General features: G+C 38.4%; 1 protein-coding gene across 2 annotated transcripts; it reads right to left on the bottom strand.

Annotated features, from left to right (window-relative positions):
* Positions 1-287: 287 nt before the first annotated feature.
* LOC127803483 (granule-bound starch synthase 2, chloroplastic/amyloplastic) lies at positions 288-24,951 on the bottom strand. Of its 2 annotated transcripts, none has more exons than XM_052339729.1 (8): positions 24,162-24,951; positions 12,645-13,179; positions 5,158-5,222; positions 4,667-4,744; positions 4,456-4,566; positions 4,022-4,066; positions 2,735-2,908; positions 288-1,732 (listed from the first exon to the last, which is right to left on the bottom strand). In XM_052339729.1, exons 1-8 carry the CDS (start codon positions 24,474-24,476, stop codon positions 776-778), a joined length of 2,280 nt encoding a protein of 759 aa, XP_052195689.1. In that variant the 5' UTR covers positions 24,477-24,951; the 3' UTR covers positions 288-775. The 2 variants fall into 2 exon arrangements, with proteins under 2 accessions (XP_052195689.1, XP_052195688.1); XM_052339728.1 differs by having other exon boundaries at positions 24,129-24,950.
* Between the last annotated feature and the right edge of the window lie 125 nt (positions 24,952-25,076).

The following is a 25,076-nucleotide window of genomic DNA, read 5'->3' as shown; positions in this document are numbered from 1 at the left end:
ACTATGCCTCAATGTCTTGTGCCGTCTTATCGTATTGAGTGAGGATATTTTAATTATGCGTCTCACCATTCACGTCGTCTCATCATATTTTAAATATATAATATAATCTATGCTATAGTCACCAATAGCATTTTTCAGAAGTCATCAGCGAAAAACTTCGCCTGAAATTGGCAACCCCCCCAGAATTTTGTTTGAGAGCTTGATGTCCAACTGGGATATCATGCATTGCAGTACACATATATTAGGCTGCAGTTGGATTTTGCGGAAAAAAAGAAACAAATTCCAAATAAATAAATAAATGAAAATTTGCATTGCATTGCATGTCAAGAAGGTCAAAGAGATGCAAACATGGAGGCAGGACTCACGGAAATAAGGTGACAATTTCAGTTGATATCAGAATAGCAGCAAAGTTCCAAAGATACAATTTTACCAAGAAACAACTAGAAAATGCGGAAGATCACTCTACATGATCTCTCTATTGTCATAAGCAGAGCAAGAAACAACAGGAGAATTGTGACCGATCTTATTTCTGATACACTCCCATATATATAGTCACTGGACTAGAAAATGGATATAGAGGAGTTCAGCATGAATTACTAGGCTGGAGAAAACCAAGAAAGCAGCTTCTTGATTCATGTACATATATAAACCCAGCAATTACAATAGTTTCTTCTTTCCTTGGCAGGAGAACTCACCCAACCCAACATGTATTTACTCTGAAATAACAACCTATGCAGCTAGTGACACCAGAGACAGAATCATACATATTGGATGCTCACCATTGGTACTTAGCAGCTACAAGGACTTCTTCATATTTCTCAGCAGCATGGTCCCAGCTAAGGTCTTGCATCATTCCACGCCTCTGGATTCCTTCCCAACTCTTCTTATACTCCCTATATGTTAGCAAGCAGTTCCCCAATGCATGGATTAGCTTACCAGACTCAGCCCTATCAAATGTCCACCCAAACCCTGACTCATTATAAGGATCAAAAGGCTGCACAGTATCTCGGAGGCCACCCACAGCATGAACAACTGGAACAGTCCCATAGCTCATTGCGTAGAGCTGGTTCAGTCCACAAGGCTCAAATCTCGAAGGCATCAGTAGAATATCAGAACCAGCAGTTATCCGGTGAGCTGTCTTCACTGAGAATCCAACCCATCCTCGAATTTTGTCATTGTATTGAGCCTCGAATTGCCTGAGCATCTGTTCCAGGTCAGGCCTCCCTGTGCCCAACATGACCAATTGCACATCCTGGCCCATCAGCCAAGGAACTGCCTCTGCTATTAGATCAACACCTTTTTGGTGATCCAGCCTCCCTATGAAACCAATTAATGGGACATCATCACGAATAGGTAAACCAAGTTCTTTCTGTAATGCTTTCTTGCATTGTGCCTTGCCTTCCTGAAGGGTCTCTAGGGAATAGTTAGTGTAACCATCAGATTTTAGGTGAACATCAAACTGTGGGTTCCACTCTTTTGCATCGATGCCATTGACAATCCCCTTCAGTTTCCAGTCATTCTCATTAATTATCCCATGCAGACCCCAACCACCTTCAGGAGTTCTCAACTCCCAGGAATATCCGTGACTCACTGTAACAACACGATCTGCTGTCTTTAGACCAGCTGCAAAGATATTGAAGTGCTCACCTCCCACAGGATCATACATTTTAAAAAGGTCCAAGTAGTTTTCAGGAAGATGCACATAAGAAAAATCATCCACGGGACCACGACCCTGCATGCAACATGCAGATTATTTAAAGCAAAAAAATGAGGACAATGGATATATATGACAGTGGCTAAAAGAAAAAAATGGGTGTTATTTGATTTATTATACAGGACTAGTTTAACTTTCCAAAAGAAAGAAATTAATATATGCTTTACTGCATCCCCAGACATGTATTCATATTATCACTACTACAAAATCACGGATAATTGAGTAGAATTTTGAAGCAACCAGATAAAGATAATATGTCCATGAAATGAAAGTAGATTGACGTGAATGTTATATACAGACATTTTGTAGAGGACACGAGGTCAAGCAATTGGATGATATCTTATGACAAGTTTAGAACATAACTTCACGATCATTAACTATGCTTTTGATTCTTGTGTGGTAACTTGTGTCTTGGAACTGATAGATATTTATTGATGAAAACATCTTAAATGATAAAATGGTCAAGATTAGGGCATGGGAATAATGTATGGCTGGGAATCTTTGTTTTGAACGAACTTCATGTAAAAGCATCTCTCAGTTTGATCAAGAGAATATGGACAACACAAGCTATAAGAAAGATGACCAGGACATTCCTTCTGCCAGCCTTTTACAGGAGCATGATGAGAGAAATAGATGTCCCATCCTGTGAAATGTCTTAACAAGCCTGGCAAGCCAATAAAATAGCAACTCATCCTACTCAAGCACAGAATACAAAGGTAGAGCTAAAGACAAACAGTATGAGCACAAACAATTCCAACATACAGCATACTTACAATCCCTGATAATTATGTCCTAGTTTGTGCATGTGATCACCACACATAGTCAATTAAAGCTTAATGTTGGTGTTGGTGGTGGCGGCAGGGTGTGTGCATGTGTGGATCAATTTCAAACTGTCCATTTCATGCCTTTATCTCACCTTCAACCCACAGCATGTTCAAAAAGTTGCTTGGCTAGAGAAGGCCAACTCCATGTTCAGAATTTACTAGTATTACAATCAATCAAGGAATAGAGGAAACATACCTGGTGAGCTATATTATGAATCACAAGGATGGACCTCGTATATTTCATTAATCCATGATCACGATAATATGCCTTTAAATAAACTGGTAATAATGCAGTGTGCCAATCATTGGCAACAAAAACCAAATTTCCATCCCCATAGCAGACCCCTCCACATGGAACATACCAAGGAACCTGGAAGTCACCAATACTCATTTTATATAATATTTGCATTCATAGGAAAATACAAAGAATGCAGTAGAGAATAAAGCAATATAGACTGCATGTACATGGACATGGGTAAAATGCAGAGACAAAATAATACTAACACATTCATCTGTAAGTAGACATGAATATGGAGAAAACATGGTTATATAAATTATAGTGAGCTATTCATATGCGTTTTTGTGCATATTAAAATTAGTTTATCTGTTATCTAAATGTTTCCATCACAAATTGCAAAACAATGGAAATTGTATTTTATATCTGTAGAACCATATTCAAAGCTTTCTCACTGAATCTATGGTGTCAAAAATTGCCAGTTGAAAACTTTATGTTAGTCACACATGCTGCATTGCTTCAGAAATATGCCAAGCCAGAAGGTAGATAATTTGCAATCAAAGAATGTTGGCTAAGGGTCCAGTTAAGAGATTCACATCTTAAGTCATTGGTAGAATGGATGTTGAAATATTTGAGATAAACAAATTCCTTTCTAAACTAAGAGGCATCACATAATGATTAAAAACATTTGTAGGAGCATCTAGAAGTCCAGTCCCTAACATTTCTCAAATACAAGTGGCTCCCTTTAATGACTGAGCTACTTATATCTGGACTTGACTGAGTTTATTTTTTGTTTTTATTTGAGTTTTTCCTGTGCATGTGTAAAATAAACTATGACTAGCTGGTTCACTAGAAGCTAAAATGGATTTCTCTAAATTGGTGAACTACTTGTGCATAAGACTTGAGACATAAATATAGATATGCGTCTACCATGAGTAGTTGGGTACAGGCTAGGAAACTATGCATAAAACTCTCATCTATGTATAAAAAAGCATTCACACTAGTTTATAAACACAATTTTTGCACTAAATAGATGACACAAGTATTTAAAATCTTCAAATTAGTTGTATCTTTGTGCCTCAGACATGAGACTATTAAGTGTCATCTGAATTGATAGGGTCTTACAAACAATAAAGCCATATATAGACATGATTGACGAGCTAGAATTTACATAGCTGACCCCACTTTGTTGGGTTAAGGCTTGATATGTTGTTGTCGTGTCCATTGCAACCTAATTTAAGGACATACCTCAATAGCTGCTTTGCAAAACAAGACCATGCGTTTCAAAATATCCTGCAAAGTTAAGAAGGAAATGGCTGAAAATTAGGAACAGCCAATCCAACAGGATATCTGGGCATGTATCTGACTGTCAAAGATGCTAACTGTCTACCAAACAGAGAGTTAAGACAAGGTATGCATGGAACAACTCATCACAACAACTGTTATTTGATAGTAGGGATTTTTCATATGCTTAAATTGTGAGAAATTAGGCGAACAACAGAAAAAAAAGGACAAAGAAGTTACTAAAATTCTGAGAAAAAAAAAAAACCTGATGCAAAGTACCAATGACCAAAATGCATTAAGGCATATGAAGTGTGTATATAGAAATGAGAGTAAAAAAAAGTGGTCAGCTTATCCCTAAGATAGACTAACTAAAGATAACACAAGAAGATGAATCTTACCTCACGCTTTCCTCCATATATGTTATTTTCTATATGCCGAAACATAGGACTGTCAATAAAAACAAAATCTACACCATCAATAAAAGCTTGGAAGTATAACACCTCCAGATCCTGCAGATTTAGAGAATAAGGAAGCAATGAGTCTATGGCTATATGAATCATACACCAATAACAAACTAGTTACATCTATATATACTGCTACACTTGTTACCTGTCCGTCAACTTTATACATTTTCCTAACACCGGTATCTTGGGGTTCAGCATAATTACCATATCGAGGTGCCACAACCTAAGAGTTAAAAGAAAAAAATAATAAATACACAAGAATAACACTGTTAACATCTCAACAAAAAGATAATACTAATGTCCTTAATTGGTCCCAAAAATATTAATTGCTCCTTTAGCGACTAAAATGTTAAGTGCAGGCCTGTTAATATTCTTTATATCATTCCTGTCATTTTGATAAATGACAAAAAAAAATTCTTTTACTTTTTTCCATAAGAAAGAAATATGTAACTATTTATATAGCACATTCAACTTGACTAAACATAACGAATAAAGTAGACAAAATCTAGTTTAATTCAGCTCAGTTCAATCTCAAAGGCTGAAATTTCAAAATATAGGTTCTGCACATTAGCAACAACCAGTGTTCAATAAGGTACTTCAACATAAAGCCATGCTTATAAGAAGAAATTAAGTTACCATAACCCTGTGTCCACGCCGAGCCAGTGCCTTCGGTAAAGCTCCAGCAACATCACCAAGCCCACCTAAAGAACTGCTACGAGTCAGTGTCTTAATTAAATGCCAAACAGCACATATCAGTATGCATCTTTGCACAAAAACCCACAGACAGATATACATATGTAGACATGCCAACACAGAGAAAAAACAAAAATAAATGTAACAAATAAATAAAGGAACAGGGGTAAGAGAGACTAGATTCTGCAGAAGTATACACAGATATAAAGGGAGACTTTTAAGAAAGAGGCTCTTTCTAATTCTTGAAGAATGTGGGCAATTGGTTCTTCAATGGAGCACATAACTGGCATTCAAGCTCTTATTTTAGCAAGCCTTGACCATGGTTGTCATAGCTCGTTTTCAAACTAGTCTGAAGCCTATAGGTTTAATTGGAAATGTATCTATTGTTGATGGATCTTTTTTTATTTTCCCCATAATTTTATAATTAGCCTTTGTTGTTGTCGTCGTTTTTGTTAGTGGAAAAGTGCTTCTAGAGTTTATACGATTGTAACATCCCTTTAAAACTAAAAGAAAAGTTTTATTGCATGGCTAAACACCAGCTGTATTGTTAGGCACAAAATGTATTGACAGTTACATACCAATATATGTAAAATATTAATTTTTCTCCTAATCATCACATCTACAAAAGTCCTGATATTCCATGTTCCAATCCTTAATCTTTGATATTGGACTAACTTCTTTACTCACATATGTCCATGAAATTGTGAGAGCCCTTGCAAATTTAAAACTACATTTGAGCATCGGTGCAGCGCCTCATTGTCCATACATGCAAGTAGTGTAGTGTGTTGTAAGGGTTATATGCCCCAACAATTTTTCATTTGTCTAGAATTTGTGCTTGTTTAATCCAATGAGTTTTATACTGGTTGTGGGCTACCTAACACAACTCCTATCCCTATCCAAGCTTGGGTCCTAACAAGTAAAATGGTTTAGACATGTGAGAAGACAACCAATAAATGCTCTTGTGAATAGAGAACATGGATTGGAAAAAATTTGTAGTAAGAGAGATCACGAGAGACCCCCCCCCCAAAAAAAAAATAGTGAAAAATCTTAGACATGACATGAGAAATAATGATCTTATAGAAAATACAATCACCAATAAAGATCATTGGTAAGCTATAACTTATGTAATTGACCCCACCTACCAAGATTAAAGCTTGGTGTGTGTCTTTGTTTTTTCTTTTGAGTTTTATTATCATGCATGGTCTAATGCTTAGCAAACCAAGAAAATAAATTATTATTGTTATTATCATTACTCTTTTAGAAAGTAAAAAGATAATTGGATAATGAAGGACAGCATGCAAGGAAGAAGCTAGTAGAATTTCAATCCATGCCATATCTAATATAAAAGGAGTTGCAAATCTGCACACAATTACCTTAGACAAGGGATGCACCAATTTGGGGCTTTCAAGAAAAAGCATAAGAAAAGAAAACATCTATTTACCAATTTCATTTTGTTTGATGTTGGTCTTGTTTGCTTCCTCCATTTTTTGCTCTCTCTTCTTTTGCTTCCATTTTCCCATCCACCTAGTACAATACTTCACAAGGCATTTTTACTACTTGGTGATGCAGCTCAATTTCTAGTCATCTCTAAGAGAATTTGAGGAAGATTAAATTAAATTATATCCTCATGTTAAGTCTTTTTGTGTTTTGAGAGGAGAAAAGTTTTCAGATAATTTTTATTCACAATGAGGTGTATATATATATACACACACACCAATCTACAAGGGACAACCATGGGACAACATATCTTTCTAATATATATGCACAACACTCTCCAGCATATATATATATATATTATATATGTACAACACCAGTTCTAACACTTCTCCTCAAGTAAGAGCATATATATTATATGTGCCTAACTTGGTACAAATGTAGGCAAGTCGTAGACCCCATAATGCTTTGGTAAGAAGATCAACCAGCTAGTCATTAGAGCCAACAAATGAGGTATTAATCTCTTTAGAAATCAACTTCTGTCTCACAAAAATGACAGCCTATCTCTATATGTTTGGTCCATTCATGAAAAACTAGATTAGAGACAATATGAAGAGCCTGTCTGATTATCACAAATAAGATGCAAAGGCCCTGAATCTCCAAATTTTAGCTTCTTAAGAAGTTGTTTGAGCCAAATCAACTCATATGTGACTAAAGCCATGGCCAGACATTCCACTTTTGCGATAGATCTAGTCACAACACTTTGTTTCTTCCTCTTCCAAGATACCAAATTTCCTCTAACCAGGATACAATAACCCGAGGTAGAGTGCCTATCTGTAGGACAACTAGCCCAATCTGCATCAGTATATCCAACAACCTGCTTATGTCACTTGTTCTCAAATAACAAGCCTTTACCAGGAGCACTTTTAATGTATCTCAAGATACGCACTAAAGCATGCTAGTGACTATCACAAGGGGAGTCCAAGAATTGACTTACCACAGTAACAACAAAAGAGATGTATGGCCGTGTAATGGTGAGGTAATTAAGCTTCTCAACCAATCTTCTATACCACCAAGGATCCTCCAATGGCTTCCCCTGTCCTGGTACAAACTTAACATTAGGATTCATAGAAGTATTTATAGGCCGGAAATCAAGCATACCAGTCTCTACCAAAATATCCAAGGCATACTTCCTTTGAGATATGCACACACCATGGGCAGATTGAGCTACCTCAATGCCAAGAAAATACTTCAACGAGCCCAAATCCTTAGTTTGAAAATGAGAATGCCAATGAGTCTTCAACTGCTCAATACCAACCTCATCATCTCTTGTAATAACAATGTCATCTACATACACCACCAATAATATGACTCTACTAGGAGAATGTCGATAGAAAACAAAATGATTAGCTTCACTTCTACTCATATCAAAAGACTTGATGACAGAACTAAAGCAACCAAACCAACACCGAGGAGATTGCTTTAGGCCATATAAGGACTTCTTCAGGCAACATACCAATCCAGACTCTCCCTAAGCAACAAACTTGGGAGGTTGCTCCATATACACTTCCTCTTGAAGGTTGCTATGAAGAAAAGCATTTTTAATATCCAATTGATAAAGAGGCCACTGCTAAATAGCGACCATAGCAAGAAAAACACGAACAAAAGCAATCTTAGCCTCAGTGTCAATACTGGAGGAATTGACAAAGGCAGTAGCAGAATTCTGAGAGGGAATTCTGAGACAACGAGAGAGAGAGAGAGAGAGAGAGAGAATCATAATCTTTTCTCAATCATATCTTGGGGCATAGCCCCTTTACATATTTATAGTAGGTTAAGGGCCCTTCTAGAAGTTACTCCTACTTAGCACAGCCGGTAACAACTTTGGTACACCTCGATATAGCTTATCAAAATTTCGGGTATGGACCAAACTACCCCTAGGAATGTGACACATGGGAGAGAATGTATCACCATAATCCAGGCCAAAAATTTGAGTATAACCCTTAGCAACAAACTGAGCCTTCATACGATTAGTAGAGCCATCTAGACCAACCTTAACAGTAAACACCCACTAACAATCAACAGTAGACTTCCTCGGAGGGAGACGAACTGGATCTCACGTCTCATTAGCTAGCAAGGCAGACATCTCCTCATCCATAGCATGTTGCCACCAAGGGTGAGAAAGAGCTTCGACATCTGTCTTAAGAATAGAAACAAAAGAGAGAGCAAATACAAAAGTAGAATAAACAGGTGACAAATTGTGATAGCTCACAAAAGTATAAATGGGATGAGAATTTCGAGTGGAACGTGTACCACAGCGAACAGGAGCTTAGGCAGAGTCGAAGGGAGATGGAATAATGGCACCAGCTGGAGGAAGACACGAGTCTGAAGGAATATCATCATCAGCAATAGGAGGAGCTGGAGCTGAAGGCACTGATGGAGACTTAGAACGACATCGATAAGTTTGAAGAGGAACAAGAATAGGTACTAGGACCAGAGGAGGAAAAAAAGGGATAGAAAGAACCTCATGAAGGGAGGAATACCCATCAAACGAAGAAGAGAAAAAAAGTGTAGACTTAAAGAATGTGACATCAGAAGAGAGAGTATCTACCAAGTTAAGGGAAATAACACTTGTATCCCTTCTGATAACAAGAGTGGCCTAGAAACACACACTTGATCGAGCGAGGAGACAATCTATCACAACCAAGGGAAAGAAGATGGACAAAACAAGTTGATCCAAAGACATGAGGGGGGATAGGATAGATGGGATCATAAGGAAAAAGTAAAGTATGTGGAATGGCCCCATTCAAAATAGTGGATGGCATTGAGTTGATCAGATAACCAAAAGTGAGAAGCAACCTCCCAAAAAACAATAGAAACATGCATGTAAAGGAGAAGCGTCCGAGTAATCTCAATGAGATGATGATTTTTATGTTCAACCACCCCATTTTGTTGCGGAATATAAGGACAAGAACTTATGAACAATACTCCGAGATGAGAGAAAAACCTGAAATGCATGAGAACAAAATTCCTTGGCATTATCACTGCGAATGATCCGAATGGCACGACCAAATTGAGTAGAAATTTCATTATAAAAGGAAGTGAATAAAGATTGCAATTCAATACAATCTTTCATTAATTAAAGCCAAGTACAACTACAATGATCATCAATGAATGTAACAAAATAGGAGAAACCTTGTTTAGACCTGACTCTACTAGGACCCCAAATGTTAGAATGTACAAGATCAAAAGGAGCATCAGCTCGTTTATTAAGACGACTAGAATAAGAACGAACATGTTTTCCTAACTAACAAGACTTGCATTCTAGAACAGTTAATAGAGACAGTGAAAGTATCATTTGTCGAGTAGATAAATGAGGATGACCAAGCCAAGAATTAAACTGAAGAGGAGATGCCCCTGTAGTAGCACAAGCAGATGCCATAGATAACGGTAGGGCAAGATGGTAAAGTCCCTCAAACTCACGTCTGGTGCCAATAATCTGTCCCGTACCTCGATCCTACACAAGAACAGAATCAAAATCAAAGATGACACGACAATTCAAAGAATAAGTGAGACGACTGAGACTATATGGGCAACTAGGAACATGTAAAACAAAATTAAGAGAAATAGACAGAAGAGGATCAACCCTATTGATACCATGAAAAAGGTTTTAGACCCATCAGCCATAGTGATAGGAGGAAGGGAAGCAGAGGAATCAAAATGAGAGAATACAGATTTATTACCAGAAATATGGTCTGAAGCAGCAGAATCAAGAATCCAAGGACTAAGTTGAGCATGAATAAGACATATATGAGGAGTACCAGTGGGTGACTGAGCAGAAAAAAGAGATCCTTGGGCAATAGAAGCTACGGGGGATGAGGCCTACCAAGTTGCTTGAAACTGACGATACTCAACCAACTCCTCAACAGCGATTGTATATGTAAAAGCTAGCACCCTCAAGAATTGCAACATTAGCCTTGGGAGGGCAACCATGGAGTGCATAACATGTATCCTTATAATGACCAGGGTGACGATGGTAATTACAATAAAGGCGCTTACAGTTGCAGCCACGCCCAACACCTCTACCACGACCATCTCTAGGTCAAATCTCAGAGGAAGATCCAAGAGTTTGAGAAGCAAGTATAGATTGCTCTCCAATTGAAACCTCAAAAAATGTTTGTGTACTACGAAGGATCTGGGCAAACACCTCTTCCATGGTAGGTATAGTGAGACTACTCAAGATTTGAGTGCAAACACTCTCCATATCAAGCCCAAGGCCTACGAGGGTAAGCACCATAAACAACTTTGTCTCTTTGATTCTTCTGCTCAGTGAGATTGGCTATAACAAGGAGCGTAACATTAAAATCTGTCACAGTAGATTAAATACGACCCAAGTAATTAGGCACATCTGAGTCCCCCTTCTGAATACAGAATAAATTACTAATAATATCGTATAAACGCACAATATCATTAGTATATAGCTATTGAGCATGAGACCAACTATTGAAAGAATTCTCATAGACATGAAATAAGGAGATTAAATCAACATCTATTGACTACACAACAATGTAACCAATTGTGCATCTATGCAATCCCATACAATCCTATCTGCTTCAGCGATGTCACAAAGCTTCATAGTCAAATGGTCACTAACACCATGCCCGCAAAACCACATTCAAACAAATGCTAACCGTGACATATAATTCTTACCATTCAATTTTTCAGTGGTAATGGCTGTAATACTAGAAAAAGACGATACAGGTACAAGAACGGTCATAGTCAAAGAGGAACTCACCACTCTAGGATTTGAAGAGGCCATAGCACAAAACCAAAGCCCAACCAACAATTGCACAACCCCAATTTGAATCAAAATCTTACAAACCAAAGCATTGTGAACCAGATCTAAACCTGATGACCCAAAACAAATCTGAAGCTGCTGCAAACCAAATTTGAAACTGCAAAACCCAGATTTGAAACTAGATGGCGCTGCAAACCAGATCTAAAACTATAAAGCCCAAAGCTGGTTCAAGTGGCTAACGATGACGGAAGTGGTCGATGGTGACAGAAGGAGAAATGGCAGTGACAATAGATCGAAATAGGATCTCGTCGAGTTCACCAAGAGAGATCTGAGAGACTTGAGAATTGTAAGATGAGGGTCGTCTGGAAAAGAGAGAGAGATCTGAGAGTCACCGATTGAGGAGAAAGACGCGCACCAAATCTGAGAGATGCGACTACAGATGCGCGAGATGTCACCAGGAATCAAGTCAGCTGGAGAGATGTACGAGACCAATGTTGGGCAGTGGTAGCTGACAGAGTAACCGGTGGTAGTGGCGGCAATGACGGCGGCAGCTGGAACTAGGGTTAGGGTTTGTCAAGTGGCTCTGATACCATATTGCTTTGAGAGGAGAAAAGTTTTCAGGTAATTTTTATTCACAACGAGGCATACACACACACACTAATCTACAAGGTACAACTATGAGACAACATATCTTTCTAATATATATGTACAACACTCTCCAGCATATATATTATATATGTACAACACCAATTCTAACGAGTCTAAATGTAAGTCTACTTGAGAATATGGAGTTCAGGCAAGCACAGCCTGTTAGACTCTGCTTTACACTAAAGAAAAGATGAATGACTTATTCCACCAACATATTTTGGTACTACCTCTCAAGTCAACTTCATATATAACTCAACTAAATGACACATAACAGAGAAATTTCTTAGTTCAAATGCTAGCTATAGTGGTCATTAGCTGTCTCTTTTGTATGATTTTAGTTACTACAACATGAATGTGAACAGGGTGTACTAAGATTTTATCTACAACTGTTTTTCTATAGGTGAACAGAATTTTACAGCAGTAAAACACGGCCAAGTTATTGCACAAGTATGTTCACAACTAAAAATTCAGACGTATCCCAAAGAAAATCTCTCACATTTAATGGGGTAAAATTCTTGGATTATTCATTGCCATTAAGATTCTGGCTAATTACCTGTTTTCGACCAAGGAGCACATTCTGCAGCTACTAATATCACATTCATAACATTGGCCCCAGCCAAAGGAGGGGGCTTCTCGTCTTCACTCATAGGCATATCTGTTTCATCATTCACATCCTTTAAACTTGATTCTTGCAAATCTTCATCCTCTTCATCTTTTAGAGTAGATGTTGTAGATGAAAGAAAGGAAGGCAGCTCATCAGACCAAACTGTTTCTGAAGTTCTGTCTTTAAACTGTCTGTGGGAATCCACATCCAGTGATGTTCTTCCATGAGACACATTCTTTTCAGGTTGTTTTGTAACTTCACTAGTACCAGGAGGTAGGGTTAACCGTGAATCATTTACTGTCAAGTTAACCTTGCTGCTAGATAAAACAGTACCAGCATAATCCTCATTAGCATCCTCACTGGCATCTGAAGGAGTATCTTCACCTGGAAAAGAGCTCATCCTCTCTTTGTAAGGAACCTCACCACTTTCAGGTTCAATAGTACTACTTCTGATAGATGAAACTAGTTTCCTTCTTTCAGCAATCTGCAATGGGATAGGGATGTTTAAGTGCATTATTTCAACACTACATGAAGAGCAAACAGATAAGATGACAAAACAATAATGCCTGAGAATGAGATGTAAAATTTTGATTCCCTGATTAATTATGGAAATAAACTGTCTCTCTCTCTCTCTCTCTCTCTCTCTCTCTCTCTCAAGGACACCTAGTGGCTTAGGCCAGACCTGAACTGAACTTTTGTTAGAATGCACAATATTCAAGCCCCACCACAACATCATATATATTTCCATCTTTACTAAACTTATTTTTCATAGATTCAATTTTCTACCTGCTCAACATGAAATATTAGGATTCTAAAATACTTGATCACTCAAGCTTGGCATTCATGTTTTTTTCCCTCATCCATCAAGACAATATCATTTAAAAATAACATATACCAGGACACCATTATTAGAACAATCTGATAAAGGTTTAGGGCAAATTCTAAATTTAATCCAACTGTAACCAAAAAAATACTTGGAATCATCTTCTTTTGAGTCTTAAGACACTTTTTTGCTTTATAGTGCAAAGGCCTTAGTATCATCTTCTTTAAAAGTCTTAAGATATTTTTTTGCTCTAGGCAATTCAACATAGCCTCCACCTTCCTTGGGTCAGTACTGACCCCTTCCCCCGATATTAAGTGCCCCAAGTATTCTACCTGGTTCTGACCAAATGCACACTTAGACCTTTTGATGAAAATCGGTTGCTTCTAAGGACCTCAAAGGTGGTTCTTAAGTGGTCCAAAGTTGGGCTATAGACAAGGATATCGTCAAAGAACACAAGTATGAATTTTTTTAGGTAGGGCTCAAATATTTGGTTCATTAGGGACTAAAAGGTGGTCGGGGCATTGGTGAGCCCAAAGGGCATCACCAAGAACTCAAAATGGCCATGGTGGGTTCGAAGGTAATTTTGTGGATATCCTCAGGCTTCATCCTAATTTGATGGTAACCCAAGCGCAAGTCAAGTTTGGAAAAGAATTTGGCTTGGTGTAACTCATCCATTAGGTCTTCCACAAGGGGTATGGGGAATTTATCCTTAATGGTCAAGGTGTTAAGTTGGCGATAATCTACACAAAAAGGCCAAAAATCATCATTTTCTTTACCAAAAGGATTGGGGAAGCAAAAGGACTTTGGCTTGGTCTAATAAATGATTGGTTCAACATTTATTTCACCATTCTTTCAATTTCAGTTTTTTGAACAGGGGCATAATGGTAGGATCTAATATTGATTGGCTCAACATTTGGTTTTAGGTTAATGGTCCAAGACACAACTAGGAGGAAGGGTATTTGGTTTCACAAAAAGGTCCTTAAATTCTACCGATAATTCATCAATAAGGGGAAGCATGTATACCTGGTCAGGACCACCTTGCTGGTAGCTAATAGTTAATTGTAGCTCCCCAAGCTCTTCTCCATTAGGCCTCTCTTCTACTTCCACAATAGAAAATAGTTGTGTGAGTTGACTCCACTTGCTTTTAAGGACCCTTTGCAGCTTCTTACCAGTAATCATCTTGCAAGAAGTAGTCTCCTTCCCACTTGTAAGAGTCATTCTTCTACCCCCATTTTCAAAGGACACTTCCATCAGGTTGAAGTCAAAGCTTATGGGGCTCACCCCCTTCATCCAATCTACCCCTAAAACAACATCACACCCCCCTAGTTGGAGTAGCTTGAGATCTGCCTCAAATTTCTCTTCTTGCATTTCCCACATGAATCCAAGGCAAGCCAAGTTACTCAATACTCGGTTTCCATTAGCAACAGTTACACTCATAGGCAGTGTGCCTATGAGTGGACACCTGCGTTTCTTGGCAATGCTCTCATTGAGGAAGCCATGTATGCTTCCACTATCAATAAGAATTGACAAACTGCCCTCCTTCACCATGCCCTCAACCTTGATTATCTTGTTATTGGTGATTCCTTTGAGTGCATGGTGAGATATCTCTCCATTGTCCTCTCCTCCAGCTTCTCTAAACCCTTCTACCTCTTCTCATTCTTCCTCTTCTAGTCCTTCTAACAGTAACAACTAGCGTTTGCATTAGTGCCCAAGATAGTATTTATCCCCGCATTTGTAACACACACCGAGTTACCTCTTGGTTTCATTAGGCCTTCCCCCCGAATATGGACCTCCAAAATTTCTTCTCCCTGCATTTCCCTTGATCGATTCTCTATTGAACCCTTTGCTACTACCCCATTGCCGCCAATTTCCCATGGAGACAACCTTTTGTTGTTGCCTCTATTTTTTCATCAAGGCCTCAACTACCAACTCCTGCAATTTGGCACTCTCAGCTGCTTGCTCCACTATTCGTGGCCTTATCATCTTCACCATAGGCCTCAAATCCTCATTAAGGCCGCTAAGGAAGCTAGAAACAAAACATGCTTCCAACAAGTGAGGGTCATGGTTGCTCATTAATAACCTCAACTCTTTGAACCTTCTCAAGTATGACCCAACGTCCCCAACTTGCCTTAACTTATTGAACACTTCTATGGTATCTAACATGCTCCTTTCTCCGAATCTCTCACATAGCTTTTCAATAAATTCCCCCCATATATAATTCCCCCTCATTTAGGTCCATCCTTGGAACCATGCAGCCATCATGTCATCAAAGTAGGCAGCAGCCAAAGCTACCCTTTTCTCGTCTGATACATTATATCATTCAAACAATCGTTGACACTTCCTAACCCACCATCTGGGATTAGTTCCTTCAAACACGGGTATTTCCATCTGTGGCATGAGGAACCCCGGCTGAGGTGGGTTAACCCAGTCTTCCCAACCCCTTCTTGTCATCGTTTCGACCTCATCCTCCTGCTCTACTTCAATTTCAGATGTCCCATTTCCTTGGTTCACCCTTTCATTATGTAAAATCGGTTCTGTTCTAGTTTTAGGGGGAAAGTCAAGGGCCATTCTTACCTGATTTTATTGGGTAAACATCAACATGAACTGTTGAAGTTGGTTTCTCATCTCCTCCCTCATCTGGTTGATGTCTTCTCTCATCTAATTTAATCCACCATCGAGCCTCCGTTCCAATCCCCCTATTGCATCATAGTTCTTCTCGAAGCCTCATTCCAATCGGTCCACCCGATTTTGGAACTCCCCCATGGCCAAATTAACTTGCTGGAGTTGTGACTCCATATTCTTCATGCGAGTCCCTTCGGCCATCTCTCTCGTCCTTGATAAGCTTCTTACTGGGATCGAAGCTAGGATACCAACTGTCACAATTATGCTGTGACAATAGCAACTCTTCTAATTCAGTGTGAATTAGAAGGGGTTGTTGAAGAACAGTGAAGAAGAATGGGAAAGATTGAAGAAGAGAATAAGAGAGAAAGAGAGAAGTTTTAGAGAGAGTAAGAAATCAGATTCTTGATTGATTTTCGATAACCACTTATAGGAGGAGCCCAAAGCTTATATAGTTTGCTCTAGGGTGCTGCCACAGCATATCACCTCTCCTATAACCAACTATTTTGTCCTATTCTAGTCACCTTTACACCTGGTTGTACTATCTAACTGTTAGCAAATGAGTTGATTTGTCCTGATATTATTTCTTTTCTTGGTTATATTATTTCCTTTTCTTGGTTGATTGATTGTAAATTGTAATCTTTTATTTGATTGTAAATTGTAGATTAGAATCTTTTATTTTAAGCAGCTTCCTAATTTGTTTAAGGAAGATTGCTAAGTTAGAGAGTTGCCTAACTCATTTAGGCTAACTTAGGAAGGTATCCAACTTAGGAGATATCCTAAACTTGGCAACCTCTCTGTATATATCTTGTGTTCGGTTTTGTTATGTAGATTAGATTGGAAGTTTTTCCTAGGTCTTTTGACATGGTATCAGAGCCATAGGGTTTCGGTGATTGTTTGTAGCCGAGATACCTTGATCCATTTTTCCTTCCAACCATAGTATGGGCGACGTTGGAGAATCGGAAGGTACGACCGAAGTCACAGCCACAGGTGCTGTTACGGGGGGATCCAGCCATGGGATAAGTACTGGAGGAGAGCTTCCGATTATTCAAGCGGCTTATAGGTTGAGCGGAAAAAATTATCTCAAGTGGTCTCAATTAATCAAGACCTTCTTGAAAGGCAAGGGAAAATTGAGCCACTTGGAGGGAACCGGGCCTCAAAAGGAGGATCCCACGTACGCTGCATGGGATGAAGAAGACTCATTAATCATGTCATGGCTTTGGAGTGCTATGAATCCAAAGATTAGCGATACCGTAATGTTTCTAACTACGGCTAAGGAGATATGGGATGCTATGAGGACTACCTACTCCAAAATCAATGATGCTGCACAGATTTATGAAATTAGAACAAAAGTGGCAGCAACAAAACAAGGCAACCGATCTGTTACTGAGTACTCTAATCTGTTGCAGATTTTGTGGCAAGAATTGGATCACTATCAGTGCATCCAGATGAAGTGCAGCGAGGATGCAGTCATTCAAAAGAGATTTGTGGAGAAAGAACGGATCTATGACTTCTTAGCTGGGCTAAACTTGGAGTATGATGCTGTTAGGATCCAAATCCTAGGTAAATCTGACCTACCTTCTTTAAATGAAGTTATTGCTATTATTCGAGGGGAAGAAGGTAGGAGAGGAGTGATGTTAGAGAATCCACAGTTAGAGGGATCAGCATTACTCACTATAAAGGGGGCTGGTCGTGGAAGGTGGATTAAAGAAGATAGAAGACAGGTGGATTCAAATGGAAGTACCACAGATAGAGATAATTTGTGGTGCACTTTTTGCAAAAAACCGAGGCACACAGTTGATAAATGCTGGAAGCTCCATGGAAAACCAATTAGAGGAGGACAACATCCACAATCTAAGCCTAATGGGCAGTCATATATGGCTAACAGTCAGCTGGGATCGGGAGAGATCAATGGCCGACAACAAGTGGAAGGCAAAGGCATTGAACAAGCTGAGTTTATGGGGCTGAAACAAGAAGAAATTGAGAAGTTGAGGACCCTATTAGGCTCACTTGAGAAGGAACTAGGAGCAAGTTCTTCAAATCTTGCTCTCACAGGTATTACTCTCAATTCTTCCAGCTTAAAAGTTTCAGATTTAAGTTTTAAACCAGATTGGGTTCTCAACACTGGTGCCACCGACCATATGACCTATTCCTCCCAAAAATTCCTATCCTATAAGCCTTGTCCAAGCACCAAAAAGATTGTTCTGGCTGATGGATCCCTAACTACTGTTGCTGGAATAGGGGACATCAGTGTGAACAATCATTTGATCCTAAGAGATGTTCTTCATGTTCCTAAACTTTACACCAACCTCATCTCTATTAAAAAACTGACTCAAGATGCTAATTGCCTTGCTATCTTCTCTCCAACCTCTTGTGAATTTCAGGAAAGGGACTCGAGGAAGATGATTGGGCATGCTAAGGTGAAAGAGGGGCTATACTATCTTGAAGGATTTAGTAAACTGAAATATGTTCCTCCTATGTCTTTTTTAGCTAAATCCAATAAGGATACCCTATGGCTTCATCATTTTCGCTTAGGGCATCCATCATTTGTGGTTCTTCAATCTATGTATCCCTCTTTGTTCAAGGGATTAGATAGTAGGGAATTTCAATGTGATATTTGTCAATTTGCTAAGCATAAAAGAGCTTCATTTCCTCTTAATAATACTCGAAGTGTTCTTCCTTTCAATTTAATTCATAGTGACATATGGGGTCCTTCTCCTATCCCTAACATTTCGGGTGCAAGGTGGTTTGTGTTATTTGTTGATGATTGTACCCGTGTAATGTGGTCATACCTTCTTAAAAACAAATCAGATGTTTGTTCCATTTTTCAAAATTTCTACACCATGATTAAAAACCAATTTGGTGTTGAAATTAAAAGAGTGAGAACCGACAATGCCAAGGATTTTTTCAATCAAACTCTCTCCCATTTCTTTCAAGAGAGAGGTGTGATCCATGAATCATCATGTGTTTATACTCCTCAGCAAAATGGGCTAGCTGAGAGGAAGAATGGTCACTTATTAACCGTTACAAGAGCATTGTTGTTTCATAATAATGTGCCTAAACACTATTGGGGAGAGACTGTTCTAACTGCAGCTTATCTTATCAATAGGCTTCCTTCAAGAAACCTTGGTCTCAAAAGTCCAATTCAGCTTCTTACTCAAGGATTTCCAAACTTTGTTCCCACAGATTTGTGTCCTAAAGTGTTTGGCAGCTTAGTTTTTATTCATAACCATTCTCCTCATAGGGGAAAATTGGATCCTAGGGCCCTCAAATGTGTCTTTGTTGGCTATTCTCCTACTCAAAAGGGTTATAAATGTTTCCATCCTCCATCCAAAAAATTCTTTGTCTCAGCTGATGTTAAATTTGTGAAAGATCAGTCATATTTCCAGAATTTCTACACTCATGGGGAGACTGATTTCTTAGGTGGAAATGCAAAGGAGTTATATCTTCCTACTCTTCCATGTTCCTCTTCAACTTGTCCTAGATGTTCCTCCACTCTTTCAGCTTGTCCTAATCCTCAGGATTGTGCTAATACTGATGTAAGAGAAACTATTCAGTCACATCCTAAACCATTGAAAGTGTATACAAGAAAAAAAGCCCCAGAACTTCCATCTAAGCATGCTGAATTATCTAACTTAAGTCCTGATCAGTGCAGTCCAGCATCTGACTCCCACCAGAATTCTATTTCATCTTCTCCTAAAGCTAAACCTACTTCACCAGCATCTCTTCCAGTTGACCATCAGCCATCTACACTCAATTTAGATGATCTAGATGTCCCAATTGCCCTAAGGAAGGGAACCCGAGCCTGCACCCAGCATCCATTACACTTGTTTCTCAGTTATTCTAATCTGTCCCCAGCTTACAAGGCCTTCTTAACCAATGTCTCTTCCATACCAATTCCAAAAAACCTATCTGAAGCTTTAAGCAGTGAGAATTGGAAGGAAGCCATGAGAGTTGAGATGAATGCTCTTGAAAAGAACCATACTTGGAATCTGGTAGAACTTCCTAAAGGCAAGAAACCAGTGGGATGTAGATGGGTTTTCACTGTCAAATACAAATTAGATGGCTCTCTAGAAAGGTACAAAGCTAGGTTGGTGGCCAAAGGTTATACCCAAACATATGGCGTGGATTATCTTGAAACATTTGCTCCGGTGGCCAAAATGAACACGGTTCGGGTTCTATTATCATTGGCAGCCACTTCAAACTGGCCTTTGTATCAATATGATGTTAAAAATGCATTTTTACATGGTGACTTAGAGGAAGAGATTTACATGGAGGTTCCTCCTGGATTTGGGTTTCCTAATCAAGGAAAAAACTTAGCATGCCGCTTGAACAAAGCTCTCTATGGACTGAAACAGTCACCAAGAGCTTGGTTTGGGAGATTTGCCAAAGTAATGTTGGGTTTGGGCTATAAGCAAAGTCAAGGGGATCACACATTGTTTATCCACCACTCTCCAACTGGTAAACTAACTGCTTTGCTAGTGTATGTGGATGATATAATTGTGACAGGTGATGATCAAGATGGAATTGTAGCCTTGAAGGAGTGTTTGACTCAAGAATTTGAAATAAAGGAGCTTGGGAACCTAAAGTATTTTTTGGGCATTGAAGTGGCTAGGTCTAAGAAAGGTATTTTCATTTCTCAACATAAATATGTGTTAGATCTCTTGCAAGAAACCGGTATGCTAGGCTGCAGGGTTCTTGATACTCCAATTGAGCAAAATCATCGAATTGGTGAAGACATGGAGGGAGGTGCTGTTGATAAAGAGTCTTACCAACGGTTAGTAAGAAGGCTAATCTATCTCTCTCATACTCGGCCGGATATTGCATATGCTGTGGGAGTAGTAAGTCAATTTATGCATAGTCCAAAGGAGGGTCATCTTAAAGCTGTGCATCGTATTCTTCATTACCTTAAGAGTGCTCCTGGTAAAGGTATTTTATTTAAGACGGGTGGCCCTATGTCTTTGGAAGCCTATACGGATGCCGACTATGCTGGTTCCCTTGTTGATAGGCGGTCCACCTCCGGTTATTGCACATTTCTAGGTGGCAATCTTGTTACTTGGCGTAGTAAGAAACAAAATGTGGTGGCAAGGTCTAGTGCTGAAGCTGAGTTTCGATCTATGGCATTGGGAATTTGTCAGTTATTATGGCTCAAGATTATTTTAGATGACTTACAGATTCGGTGGACAGCTCCTATGAGATTATATTGTGACAACAAATCAGCCATTAACATTGCTCACAACCCGGTTCAACATGATAGGACTAAACATGTTGAGGTGGATCGACACTTCATTAAAGAGAAGCTTGACAATGGCTTAATTTGCACTCCTTTCATTCCTACTGGTGGACAGCTTGCTGATTTCTTTACCAAAGGCTTATCGGGTGGTGTTTTTCACAAGATCCTCAGCAAGATGGGAATGTATGACATACACTCTCCATCTTGAGGGGGAGTGTTAGCAAATGAGTTGATTTGTCCTAATATTATTTCCTTTTCTTGGTTATATTATTTCCTTTTCTTAGTTGATTGATTGTAAATTGTAATCTTTTATTTGATTGTAAATTGTAGATTAGAATCTTTTATTTTAAGCAGCTTCCTAATTTGTTTAAGGAAGATTGCTAAGTTAGAGAGTTGCCTAACTCATTTAGGCTAACTTAGGAAGGTATCCAACTTAGGAGATATCCTAAACTTGGCAACCTCTCTGTATATATCTTGTGTTCGGTTTTGCTATGTAGAATAGATTGGAAGTTTTTCCTGGTCTTTTGACACTAACTAACTACCAACTGGAAAATGAAATTACAATTAAAAGCAGTAAAGAAAACGATTAATAACAACCAAAATCTGCAGCAAAATTGGGCCAAAATTTGGCCTCCTCGTCTTGTGACAGCGACTTCATTATTTTGGGGTAAATATGTCTACAAAACATGTAATTTGTATCTTCTTTAAAATTATCAAAATCTCTCAACATAATAATTGTTTCTATATATTCATCAAGTAGCTTGGCGAATACTCATTCACATCTCGTTTTTTTCATCCCTTATTTACTAACACCTTTTGATCTTCATGTTTTATGCATTTTACTGAGCTAGACTTCCACTTTTTTTCCCCTTGCTTTAGCTAACATATATATATATATATATATATACCCTTTTTGTCTTTAGTGTTAAGTTGTTAGTACAAATTTTTAAGACTTTTGACTTTGCTAACTGGCTTCTTTGTTTTTTATGTTTAGCCAAAATATAAGTTGAATTTTTTCTTGTTAAAGTATATGTGCAAAGTCTTGTAGCAAACTTTCTTGGTCTTGATTTCTTTGGTACCTCCAATCTATCATCATGAGCCTTTTTAGCTTAGGACTTTCCATTTGCGCCTAGAAAAATCAATATATGAATAAAAACGGTTGAAAAACTAACATTCATGTAGTTAGTGGGATTAAAACTTGAAATAATTGTTATTCTTGTTGTATTCTAGAATATCTTTGTTGTGTTTGAATAGCAATAGCCATCTATCCAAATTGAATTAGCCTCACTTTTCACAATTTAATCTCTTCTACCATACACTTTTTCCTTGAAAATAACTTGTTTTTTGTAATTCCTACCATTTGATTGTAAACTCTGCGTCCTCTCAAACTTCTTCCACCATTTTCCAGTATAGATATCAATAATCATAGGCTTATGTTAAGTGGTTAAACACTGTCTTGATATTTCTTCATAATTTATATAATACAAATGGTCTTTTTGTCTCAAAAATAAAAGTCTATTTGGATACTTCATAAACCATTTTATATGTGACTAAATATTTATCCTGCAAATATTACAACAAATAATAAGGAGGATTAATCAATAAATCCAAAAGAAAGCAAAAGAAGGAATAGGACCAAAGTTATCATAGACTATATATCCTATGAGAACATTGGGTTGAGCGATTGAGGAGAAGGACAAGCTTAGAAGCTTAGATGATTATTACATCCTGGGTTGAGCTATTGAGGAAAAGGAAAAGCTTAGAAGCTTAGATTATTATTACATCCTGGGTTGAACCATTGAGGAGAAGGATAAGCTTAGAAGCTTAGATGATTATTGCATCCTGGGTTGAGCCATTGAGGAGAAGGACAAGCTTAGAGGCTTAGATGATTATTACATCATAGAATGTGAGATTCCTTGATGACATTAGCTTCAGTTTCAACTTCTTGCTTAACTTTATTATTCTTCATTCCACTTTAATATTTTATTTCTTTTGCATCTGCTTATTAGTAAGCTTTGACTGGTCCTATGCAAATACTTATTTGAACTAAAAAACAGATTGTTTCAGTTGAAAAATAATTGCTAATTTTTGGTAAATGTAGACATCATAAATCATCCTGTGATGTTCCTCTAAAGCAGTGGCTGAACTAACACCTTTTTCTAGGGGCCATCATACCAATTTGATAAAGATATTCTCGATTATAACCTACATTTTAGGATAAGTCTAAAACAAGGGGTTCTTTAAAAAAAAAAAAAAAACTCCATTGATAGATAGATAGATAGATATTATAAGGAATGAGCGAGTGAATATATATACTTGTATTTCTAAGAGACATGTCCTTTGGTTTAAATTTAAAAGACATGTTATGTAAAATTTTAGTTTTAAGAATTATGTTGTTCCTGAAAGGTTATAACTGTTATCCATCCTAAAAGACATAATCTTTTCAATGGGTGTGTCTTTTTGAGGGAGACAGTCAGAGACCATGAACTTTTTCCAATCTTCCACTAATTAAGCCACACTAATTATATTAATAGAAAATTGAGAAACCCCGTCTTCGGTTTCTCATTCATTAGTTTACTTACCCCTTCTCCGGCTTCATTATATATAATAGGTAGATACTTAATTAGCCAATGGTTCAGTTAGAATCAAAAACCACGTTCAATCAAAATTAGACAAACATCAAGGATAACTATAAATGAAAACCAAATGTCAAGACAAGCACGCCACAAAGGAATACATAAGATCAACAAAGAAAAACCTGCTGCAGTAAGTTTGTTTGCATAGCGAGAACCTTCTTGCTTTTTTCAATCGTGGCCTGAAGGGTATCTTCCTGCTTATCGAGATCCTCGCCTTCCGGTCTTTCCCCAGAACCCATACCTTTTGCCTTCAGACTCTTGATCCTTTGCAGCCGTGTTTCTCCCCATCCCTTCTTCAGTCTCGCACAGTATAAAGACGCCCCGGCAACATCTCTATGCACAACTTTCGCGTGCCCAAATGTCGAACAGTTCAAACCCGTAGAACCATGAAGGTTCCTCCGCCGATGAGGAAAGACAGGTAACCTGGGTCGCCCGAGAATCGCACAATGAAGAAGAACTGAGCTCTCCATGGTAAGTGACCAACTGTTTGACAATTTGCCTCTGAGTACCAGTAATACTTGGAGGCCTCGAAGGACTGAGGCGACTAAGTGGAAACTGACGGATAACAAACCCGATTAATGTTTTCGGAAATGGCGGACAGGATTACGAGATATGGGAAGGGAAGCAGGAAAGGTAATTGCTGGAGCTTGGAAAGAAATGAAGGGGAAACCATGGACAAACAAACAACGAAGCTCGTCTATGTGTTGGAGATCCCTTGATTCAGGTCCCCACCGAATGGGAAATAATGGAGGTGTTTTGTGAGGCTTTGATTGTCCCAGAATGGGAAACGCATAGTAGAAACCACGAATTTGGATGATGATGCCAGCTGACCACCAAACATATTTTCCTGATTCGCTCTGCGGAAGCAGTAGGCAGCGTTCACTGCGAGCGGTGCCGCCCAGGGGATGGCCTGTTGTAGGCTTTTACGCCTTTTGGGCTCTGACGACTGGGAAAAAAGGCTAGCCTTTTGGGAATTGCGTCTTGTCTCGCCTTTTATTTTGTTATTATTTTGAAGTTAATTAGTTAAACATGATTAAGTGAGGCCAAATAAAATTATGAGATTAAACTCA

This window comes from Diospyros lotus, chromosome 6 (assembly GCF_014633365.1).
Source record: "Diospyros lotus cultivar Yz01 chromosome 6, ASM1463336v1, whole genome shotgun sequence".
In the NCBI taxonomy this organism is placed as follows: Eukaryota; Viridiplantae; Streptophyta; class Magnoliopsida; order Ericales; family Ebenaceae; genus Diospyros; species Diospyros lotus.
The sequence above is the reverse complement of the archived record's forward strand: the minus strand, read 5'-3'. Positions and strand labels throughout refer to the sequence as shown.